General features: G+C 36.5%; 1 protein-coding gene across 2 annotated transcripts in view; it reads left to right on the top strand.

The window, feature by feature from the left end:
• MMP16 (matrix metallopeptidase 16) overlaps positions 1-10,238 on the top strand; it is a 205,380-nt gene extending 195,142 nt beyond the window's left edge. For both annotated transcript variants that reach the window (XM_067467371.1, XM_060775571.2), the window contains 2 exons: positions 3,131-3,246; positions 8,921-10,238. In XM_067467371.1, coding sequence (XP_067323472.1) covers positions 3,131-3,246; positions 8,921-9,255 — 451 coding nt within the window. In that variant the 3' untranslated portion in view covers positions 9,256-10,238. The remainder of the gene's footprint in view (positions 1-3,130; positions 3,247-8,920) is intronic.
• The last annotated feature ends 906 nt before the right edge of the window (positions 10,239-11,144 follow it).

An 11,144-nucleotide genomic window follows, 5' to 3' on the forward strand; every position in this document is an offset into this window, starting at 1 on the left:
AACTGTGAATATATTCCTCTCAAATGTCAGCAACATTCTGCTGTCAGTCATCACCTTAATTTTTCTTGGTTTTCATGCTGTTCATAACTAGGGCCCTTGGTATTCACATGCACCCCTTCTTCCTAAGTATATTATCTACTAAAATCCATTTTTTTTTTACTAAAATCCAATACTCTTCTCATTTGGGTGCCAATTAAAATAGTCTTTATTTCAACATGCTTTCAGGCATTTGGCAAGTGTTTAATTTGTTTTTGACTGCTGCTTCTTTTATTGTACTTTAGCACATATTAGCAGTGTAACTTGTGATTTCAGACTTGTGATTTTAAGTATTTGTATTTTCTCATTTTAATTATGTTTTTTATGTAACTTTTTTTTAGAAATAGTTAAACTGCCCTGAACTCCATGACAAAAGGCATGGTATACATCAAGTCCTTCAAAAATATATAATATACATCCTATATTAGAACTTTTTCTGACATGATAATCCACATATATAGTTGTCAGGAAATCAGGAAACTGATAGATTTATAACATTATATATATGTTGTTAAGCATTTTTTAAAATAATTTTCTGCTTTTGTCTATTTTCAATTCCAAATCGTTGCTTTTTTATTTAATTTATTTTTTCCTGTTTTAAGGAGGGTGGATGAATACACTTTTCTAGTGTTAGCATCTTTGTATAAACATTAAACACTGTTAACTATTATTTGAAATATGCCTATGTGAAATACCACAGCAGTAAACAGAAAGCTTATCCTAAAATAAAAAGAGGAAAAATATTCAGCTGCATGGGGTTAAGCAAGTGGACCCTCCCTTGTACCTATCTACAAAATGTTTTTTAGCTTTTTTAATCAAAAGTAGCTAATTGCAAGCTAATTTTAAAATGGTGTTACAGTTTCAGCTTATAGTGTTGCATGTGGTACAATTATTATTATTATTATTATTATTATTATTATTTTGTTTATTATTATGTTTATTTTCACCTGCTTTTTCTCTCCACAAGGAGACTTATATCACATAGATGAGTGATTGTTCAATTCTAGATAGAAGCATAGACTTAGAGTGGGTAAGAAATACAACTTATGATTAACAGCTTGCTTCTGTGTAGGAGAAGCAAGCTAGTAATTGTACTAGCTTGCTTCTTGTCTGGAGAGAAACCTCACTGAATGTGGTGTAGCTTCCTTGTGGCAGAACATATTTCATGTTGATCCATCTCTTTGAGTTGCATTGTGGAGACAAGGGCTTTGGGTATGACTTTCACAAAGAAATCATTTTAAATTACACAGAGTGAATCCATATTCCTTGTCCAATCCATAGAACTCTGCATATGACAAGTATTTGTGAAAAACTATAATTTCTAATTGGAATGGACAACTGCCCTGAAAAACCCTAAATACGAACAGCTACTCATATATGGGCATCCTAAATATATAAAATGTCCTAAATATGGACATCTAACCTGAAATATAAATGTCAGGCCACGTGGCCAGCACCCATCGTGTTTCCTCACATGAAAAAGCTAATATATAATGCATTAAATGATTGTTTTTAATTATAATTACACAATCCTTTCCTTGTTTTGAAGGGGGGAAATATTTATTTTATTTATTTACAGTATTTATATTCTGCCCTTCTCACCCTGCAGGGGACTCAGGGCAGATTACAGTGTACATATACATGGCAAACATTCAATGCCATAGACACACAACACATATAGACAGGCAGTCAGAGGCTATTTAACATTACAGTGTTAGTCTCTGTATGAAACTTCCACTCTTGTATAACTTTGAATGGAATATTTCGTTTTTTTTTTAATGATAATGAAAATAAGAGCACAGGTCCCTCCCTCCCCACCCCCTTTATTAAAAACATACAGAAGTCAGAGTTTAATTCCTGATTAGGGGGCTTATATGGATCACTTCCTATCCCTACTAAGTAATTCAAGTTCAAGTTCACTTTATTATGGTCAATGACCAGCTCATGAGAAGAGGGACACAGTCCCGCACAAACACATCAGGTCTAAGGGTTGAGAGATTTAAAACTTTAAAACTCTAAAACATTAAAATAAGTGCATCATTTCCAGAACATCTAGACAATAGTATCTCATAATTAATGGATTTAAAGGGGAGGGAGTCTGAAGGTAAGGCATTGGGGTGCTCATGTAGCACAGGAAAGGGAAGTCCAGTCTGACAGAGGAGGGAGCAACATCCATTACTATAATTCAAAGACTATAATTAAAAGACTATAATCCCAATGTTCTGCTAGTATGAAATCTTGACTTGTACTAGCTGGTGCTATTCAACTAAGTAATTGAACCAATGGGATCTTATCTGATGCTATTTCTTTTCAATGTATTCATAAGATGTGGTTGTACATTTATCCTGCTCTCAGTGTTTGCTACCCAACATAGGTTACAATATAGTTCTGCTTTTAGCAGAGTAAAGATGTGGCAGCTTGCAGCCATGTGGGGAGGCTATGCATATTTTTGTAGTGCTAAACCTTAGGTTAGTGTTGCATCTAAGCACAACATTTGGTTTGAATTTTTACAACGCTTTAGAGTGCTAACAGTACAATTCTGTAATAATTATTGTGAAGTGGATTCTTCTGTATTTCATGGTACTTAAGATTGCAGCCTTAATTATTCCAAATCTATAGACTGCTGATTTTTTTATTGTGAACATTTATTTGTGTGTACAAAATGTAGCACCTTGAATTATTTAGTAGACAGTGTCTGACTAGATAATCAAAGGACCCTATAATGCATAACCTAGGAGAAAAATTAAGATAGACTTGGGAGCCTTTACTCAGACTTTACTGGCTTGTGTGCAATTAAAACCTTGACTGAATCATTACTATAGATATTTCCATATAACATATGTTCTCATGTGGTACCACTAGACATCAGGGTTGTTCTGATCATGAAAAGGGGATTTACTGGTTTGGTTTTCAAACTTTTGTTTTTCTACACTTACTAGAAACAGCTGTCTAATCATCAAGCCAATTAAATGTCTTTGTTATCTGTGAGTATATCTTACATGAAACTGATCTGGTGTTCCTAATTATTTGACACAGTGCACCGAAAATGTTTATTTATAAATGCAGATTTTTTACCACATTTTCTTTTTTGTAGGTACTGGAGATACAGTGAAGATATAAGGACTATGGATGCTGGTTACCCTAAACCAATCACAATTTGGAAAGGTATCCCAGAATCACCTCAGGGAGCCTTTATCCACAAAGAAAATGGTATGTTGCTATTTAGGGAGAGGAGTAGTTATCAGAAATGTCTAAAAACAACTCTAGAATACCCTGGCAGGACTATATACCCAAAATTTCAATATCTCATTTTCTTACTATGCTTGCTGTCTTGAGTCAAGACTATTATTTATTTATTTATTTATTTATTTATTTATTTATTTATTTATTTCATGTTCCACTTTTCTCCCATGGTGGAATTCAAGGCAGCTTACATAGTAACATGATTAAAAACAGATAAAAATACTTAAATATATTTAGAACTGTATGGTTAGCACTCTGTATTCACAAATTATGAATACAAAGATTTGACCATCCCAAAAAAAAAGCCATATTTTGTTTTTGCAACTTTATATTTAAAAAACATCATTTTGCTAGACCATTGTATATAATGGAAGTGGAGCATGTTGATACAGGGCCCAATGTAGCTTCCTTTAAGACATATAAAGTAGCATTGTTGCATGAATCTCACAGTTACCCCACCCAAAGAAGCCAGGTTGACGAAAGGAAAACAGCTAAAATGGATCAGCACACAAGCCTCCACATCACCTCTCATTCATTCATTCATTCATTCATTGTGTTGACTGAAGCTGATAGAATTTACATTTAAATAAAATCTCAATGAGTCACATTTCCCAGCCACAAAGATTTCCACATTGTTTGATGCTTAACTGCCCTTGTGCTGTTAACAATTTAATGATGCAGTCTTTACTTGTTCAAGTGTCTAATAACAGAATAAAAATGCCAAGATATGTGACTACTTAGTTCCCCTCAGCCTCCTGAACTTTATATGTGATTGATTTATCAGAGATTGATTTTCTTTGTTTCTCTTTCTCCCAATGACACATTTATTCCAATTCTATATTCATTTCCATGGGAAAAAACGAGACATTTCAACTTGTTAAGGATGGTTATTCCTTTCTTTTGGAAAAAATAGCTAATTGCTGTAAAGGCGTTTTCTTGTCAGGAATATGCTTAATCACTTCCACAGATCTGTTGCATCCATCAAAGGCAGCACTTTCCTGAAATGGCCATTCCAGTTGGAGAAAAGTCATCCTCCTTCTCAACAAAGTAGTAGTTCAGGCAGCATCACATTTTTACATATATTTCTATCAAATACTAGTTCACAAATATGATAATATATCCCATTATACATCCATATTAATGGAAATAGGTGTAAATATCTTCATATAGTCAGCCCATGCTTTGTTAAAATCAAATTTTGAATTCGTAATAGTATACTAGATGGAAAGTGTTTTTCTTGTGCAATTGTGTGAAGTGGCTCTTTGGTCAAAGTGAATTGCACAGATTTTCAATTACTAAAATATTGACAAAGAAACCTTTCAAAAAGCAGTTAAATGACTTTGCAATGGTGTCATTGCTTCTCTTCAAGCTACATGTGAGAAATCCTTGGGCAAAGCAAAAAAGAAATGAGCATTGAAAGTTGCCTGGTGAACCCTGCAGGAACAGTACTGTGAATTGCTCCCCATAGTCAGGATAACTGCATGGATATATTGGCAAATGCATGAAGAAACAATGAATTTATCAAGAATACAAATAAGAAACAGAATACTTTCAAAATACTCTGATTAAATTTTGCCTGAAACCATTTTCCTTCTAGTCTTCGGATGAAAATTCCACTTGAAATTTCAGCAGATTACTTTAGGGAAGAAATTGGAGCTGCTTTTAATTAAACATCCTATGGCATCAAAACATTATTATAGCTTTGGCATTCAATTCTAACAAATATTTCATGGGGCTAGATCCTACATTAGGAGCTTGTTAAAAATAAAATAGTTAATTTTTGAATTGTTGTTGTCTACCATCAGTTAACTTCAATTTATAGCAATCCTACTAATGAAAGATCTCCAAATCACTCTGTCATCAACAGCCCTGCTCAGGTCGTTCATACTCTGGGCTGTGGTTTTCTTGATTAAGTCTATTAATCAGTAATGCACTTTTCCTCTTTTCCTACTGCCTTCTATCTTATCAAACATTATTATCTTTTCTAGCGAGTCATTTTTTCATATATCTAATATATGGCAGTCACAGTTGAGTCATATCAGATCAGCGTTTCTCAACCTGGGGGTCAGGACCCCGGGGGGGGGGGGTCCCAAGGAGGTTTCAGAGGGATCCCTAAAAACCATCAGAAAACTTATATTTCTGATGGTCTTAGGAATCCTTTTGGCAGAGAAAACTGAAGATCTCTCCAGCTTCTCTTCTCTTCCTTTTTGGAAACAGATGGCAAATCCTCCCACCAAAAGCCCTCCTCTACAGTGATTGGCTGGCCTCTCAGCCGGCCTCTCAGCCAAGGGGAGGGCTGTTTCTTCAAGTGGGGAAGGGAAAGCAGGTGTGCTTGGCACATGGCAGTTTGGTGTGCATGTGCAGGCAATGGAGAGCGTGCGAGGCTGGAGGGAGGCTCGCACGAGTGAGTCCCTTCAAGCATGGGGGTTCTGCATGGGAAGTCTGGCCCAATTCAATCATTGGTGGGGTTCAGAATGCTCTTTGATCGCAGGTGAACTATAAATCCCAGCAACTACAACTCCCAAATGTCAAGGTTTATTTTCCCCAAACTCCACTAGTGTTCACATTTGGGCATATTGAATATTCATGCCAAGTTTGGTCCAAATCCATCATTGTGCGAGTCCACAGTGCTCTCTGAATGTAGGTGACCTACAACTCCAAAACTCAAGGTCAATGCCCACCAAACACTTCCAGCATTTTCTGTTGATCATGAGAATTCTGTGTGCCAAGTCAGGTTCAATTCCATCATTGGTGGAGTTCAGAATGCTCTTTGATTGTAGGTTAACTACAAATTCCAGCAACTACAACTCCGAAATGACAAAATCAATCCCCCACCCCCACCCACCAGTATTCAAATTTGGCCGTATCAGGTATTTGTGCCAAATTTGGTCCATGAATGAAAATACATTCTGCATATCAGATATTTACATTCCAATTCATAGCAGTAGCAAAATTGCAGTTATGAAGTAGCAACAAAAATAATTTTATGGTTAGGGGTCATGACAACATTAGGAACTGTATTAAGGGGTCATGGCATTAGGAAGGTTTAGAAACACTGCCTTAGATTTTAGAGGATTGATTTGTTCTAGGACCCATTTATTTGTTATCTTAATGTTCAGTTGCAAAACTTCTTTTGCACTTTTTCCTTAACTTTCTTCAGTAGTTATTCTAAATAGTTTCTATTTTTGCATATCTGCATATCTTATTTTGTTGATGTTTCTTCCTCCAATTTTTACACCTTCTTCCATTGAGCCTCATCTTGTTTTAAAGATGATATCTTCGGTATGCAAGTGAGATGGAATGATGATTGTTGCATCACCTACTTGTCAATTGGAAGATATTCAATTTTTTCGTATTCTGTCCTGAAGGTAACCTCTTGTCCTGAGTACAGTTCACCTATAAAGACAATCAAATGTTGTGACACATCTATTTCTTTAACACTGTCCAAGGTTTTTCATGACCTACACACAATCAAAGGCTTTGCTGTAATCTATAAGGAATGAGCAGGTTATCTTTTGATTTTTTTTAGTGCAATCCATTATTCAATCTATGTTTGCAGTGTGATCCCTAGTGCCTCTTCATTCCTGAATCCAGATTGAAGATGTGGCATTCTTTGCTCTAGATATGTTGATTTTTTGTTGTTGAATTTTGAATATTACTTTCCTTGCATGGGAGATTAATACAAAGGTCCTAGGGTTTCTGCGATCCCTGGTGTGCCATTTCTTCAGAGCTGGAATTTATATTGAGCATTTGCGATCTCTGGATATTTTTTGTTTTCTGTATTTGTCAACAGATTTTATTTAGAATTAGAGTAGATTTCTGACTCTATAATTTTGCCCAGTTCTTCTCCATTGCCTCAGTATATCTCTGATTCTTATTTCAACTGTGGGAACATGATTCACTCTGTAACATTACAGTTTAAATTCTCCCTATTGTAAAATGGCAAATGTGAATTCCAAAGACTATTGTGTATATTTTGAATATAGAAATAGAGCTGATAAACCAGAATTTCTTCCTCCACAATTCTGCTGCAAAATATGCTTCTACCCATCTCTTTTGCACCATTGAATATCTAGTCTATTCTTTCCAGCCAATAATATGGCTATTTCAATTGAGGTTTGGTTCTCTTTTCTTATTCTTCTCTTTTCCTGATGATGTGGAAGACTGCTAGAGGCAAAATGTGTGATGTTAAAGATGGAGAATGCTTATACTGTTTGCATGGCCTTAAGAACAGTGGGAGGGAATTTACCCATTGTGAAAGTTTGCTTCACACTGCATCAGTGCCACACTGCATCAGTGGGCCAGTAAAAAGCTTTGGAGGTTTTGGCAGGGATGCAACATTTCTGCAGTTAGGCAGCATTTGTAATTACCCTGGATTGTCTTTGGATGATCAAATTCTAGCTCCCTGCAGAAACTATGAAGCTGTGTACACCTGTTTTCTGTTGGCACAGCTCATCATGGAGCACTTTCTCCCAAAGACATAGTAATAGCAGGGAACAGAGTCAGACCAGACAACTCAAGAGAAGGGGACAATTTCTATGGGCATAACACAGTGCTGTAATTTGGTATAATTGACCCATGTTCCTCAGTTGGATGGGGACATTTTGAGCAAATTAGGCTCAGGCTGAGCATAAGGATCTTAAGTTCTTCCATTATTTCCATTCTATTTGACTTGGTTCTTTTACAAAGTTAGAGGAATTAGATATGTTGGACATGAGTTATCTAGAGTTGTGCTTCAGTTTTCTTACTGAAATCGAATGGAATTAAAATTAATCAAAGTGGCTGAATTAGGAGGACACTCACGAGAATAAACCCCAGCAGGTAAAATTAACTACACATAAAGAAGAGAAGGGTAGTGGGTAGTTGTAGTGACATTATTAGATTAGTATTTCACATGACAAAACCTGAACATTTATTTTATTTGAATGTCATTAAATATGGGGTGGCTGGGTGTATTGTGGTTTATATTTCTCCAGTAGTAAGAAATACTAGTGTATATTTAATATTGTATTTTAAATTGAACTGCCGTTTAATTTTCTTGCTCTTATCAGTTCAAGAGGTTTCTAGATGTTTGTCTGGCAGGACATTGTTCTGTACAATAAGACCCTGTATCCACAATGGATGTGTTACCATATGGATACAGTTACCTGAAACCACCAATATGATAGATTAATATTAAATTACCTGACATGTGGTCCTAAAATACCATAGATTTGTCTTTGGGGTACCTAGAAATTTCTAGAGTGGTAGCCTCCCAAGGAATTTGCTAATCCTCCAGGGCAACTGTAGGATAACATCTGGCAAAAGCATACTATAGAATCACTAGCAAATTCCTAAAGAGAGCAGGTAAGTGAAGCTGTGGATATGGGTTACATAATTAAGGTGGTCTTACTGTATTGTCCAATATTAGCACAATAATGTTTCCCCTTCTATGCACAATTATATATTGATGATATGGGATCTCTGCAACAACTGAAGCTAATAAGGACCTCGGGACCATTCTGGAAGACATATTGTTAATGTTACAACCCCAGTTTTAATCACTCCTATTCAGCATTAATTTTCAAGGGTTCCCCAACATTTATTGACATTAGAAATGTATTGATTGACCTGTTGAAATAATTATACTTTTCTTTCACAGGCTTCACATATTTTTACAAAGGCAAAGAATACTGGAAATTCAACAACCAGATGCTCAGGGTGGAACCTGGATATCCCAGATCCATCCTCAAGGATTTTATGGGCTGTGATGGACCAGCAGACCGAGACAAAGATCGACATAGCCCACAAGATGATGTAGACATTGTCATCAAACTGGACAACACAGCTAGCACTGTGAAAGCCATAGCCATTGTCATTCCTTGCATTCTGGCCCTGTGCCTACTTGTTTTGGTTTACACTGTGTTCCAGTTCAAGAGGAAAGGAACACCCCGCCACATACTGTACTGCAAACGCTCTATGCAAGAGTGGGTGTGATGTAGGCTATTTTTCTCTCCCAGGAGTTTGTGGTAACTTGAGATTCAACAAAAGAGCTGTTATGCGGTTTCCTACCTAGGAGCAGGCATCTGTCCGCCTCAGCCAGGGCTGATTTTTAAAACCCAGGGGGCTGCTTGCCCTGCACAAGAGTGAGAGTTCACTCCAGAGGGAAGCTTCCATCGTACACAGTATCTACTGTTCCTCCAGTCCTTTGTCTTTCTTTGCCATTTGGTTCTAGCCTTTCCTCTGCACGCTCAATACCCAATGGAAAACTATCAGGATTTTCATAAGGAGGAAGTGTAACAATAAAAGCAAGAAGAATCTCCAGTGTTTCTGTTGGGGAATTCTATCTTCCCCCCTTAAGGCCTGCTCCCCTTTGAAAGAATTTTGTGTGAGATTTTTTTTAAAGAAAAATGTAATCAATTTTTTTAAGAAAGAAAAGATTCAGCAACTATAAAACAACAATCACAATGGAACTTTCAGGAAGTATGAAGACCCAAAACAGCTTTGTCTCCAAAGAGGATTGCTTTCTGTCAGTTACGTTTATAGTCCTACACTCCTACATTTAATTTTTGTCAAGTGGGAGACCAGGATGACACACAGGAACTCAGACTGTTTGGACAGCCATTTTCCAACAAACAAGGGGCCAAAATATCTGCAATATAGTAACAGCCTTAATGATACATTCATTTTGTGTTTTATACAGCCGTTCTGAGCTATGTCCTCAATGTTTTAACACATTTATATTCATTACTGTATTCAGATAGTACTTTTTTATTGATTGGTTTAGCTTTATGTTGGTTTCATTTCCTCCATCCACCCCCCCCCCCCCCAAACCCATCTTTAATTTTTCTTCCCTTTGAGCTGTACCAGATTAGGCCTTCCATTGGTCTACCAGGATCGCATATTTTAAAACCTTAATAGAAAGCAGCAAGTCCCTGAAGAACAATGCAGTGAATTAAAGTGACGATGTTGCAAAGAAACGTAATTCTAGTATGGTTTATGTTATTGGTGACCCTTTGAGAACTACAGGCTCATATTTTTATCCTAAAAAGACTGAAATGCATCATTCATAGAGATTCCAGTTTCTGGGGTGCTTATCTCCTATGATTCCAAGTAAGGCCCTGTCTTTACTGGTGGTCCATTAACCATATCAGATCTGGAGAACCTCTCCTTCTTTTCTTTTCAATACCATTGCCTTCTGTGCCCTTCTTTGCTGCTTTCAGTGGCTGTATGCACTCTAGTTCTGTCTGCCTCACATCTATATGGCACTATATGGTGCCATAACTAAATGGCAGCTGGGACAAGTTTAACAACGTTCATTAAGATAGGCAGGCATACAGGGCAGCTGTAGCTCAAGTGGATACCTTTGTGAGTCTATTAGTCCACCATGCAGGTGAAGTAATAGAGAAGTATGGCTAGGTTTAATTTTTTTATTGCAATACCAATGAAAATATAACAAAAGCTAATAATGTTTCAGAATTTTAATTTTATAGTGGACACTTGTCAGACTTGGACAAAATACTCCAGTAGTCCTGTACTTTTTTTCTCCCATCACCATGATTGCATATGTTGGTATTCCCTCCAGGGGCCAATGTATAAACACCTCATTTCCTTTGTGTTGTTGATAATGTACATGCTGAATATTTTTAGAACACTACCAATGCAAACAAAAAGTATTACTCAAGATAGGCGACAATTTGATGATTAAAAGTGATTTTCTATTTGGTACTGTGTTTATACAACTATGTACTGGGCACCCCTGAATTCCTGTGACCAGACCTGAATATATGGCTAATGTTAAAACAATTGTGCTTTTTCAGCATTGTGGCAGATTTCCGTATACATTTGTCACTTTTTTTCAGTGTTTTGTTGCACTGCAAAAACTT

Source organism: Anolis sagrei, chromosome 4, assembly GCF_037176765.1.
Source record: "Anolis sagrei isolate rAnoSag1 chromosome 4, rAnoSag1.mat, whole genome shotgun sequence".
In the NCBI taxonomy this organism is placed as follows: domain Eukaryota; kingdom Metazoa; phylum Chordata; class Lepidosauria; order Squamata; family Dactyloidae; genus Anolis; species Anolis sagrei.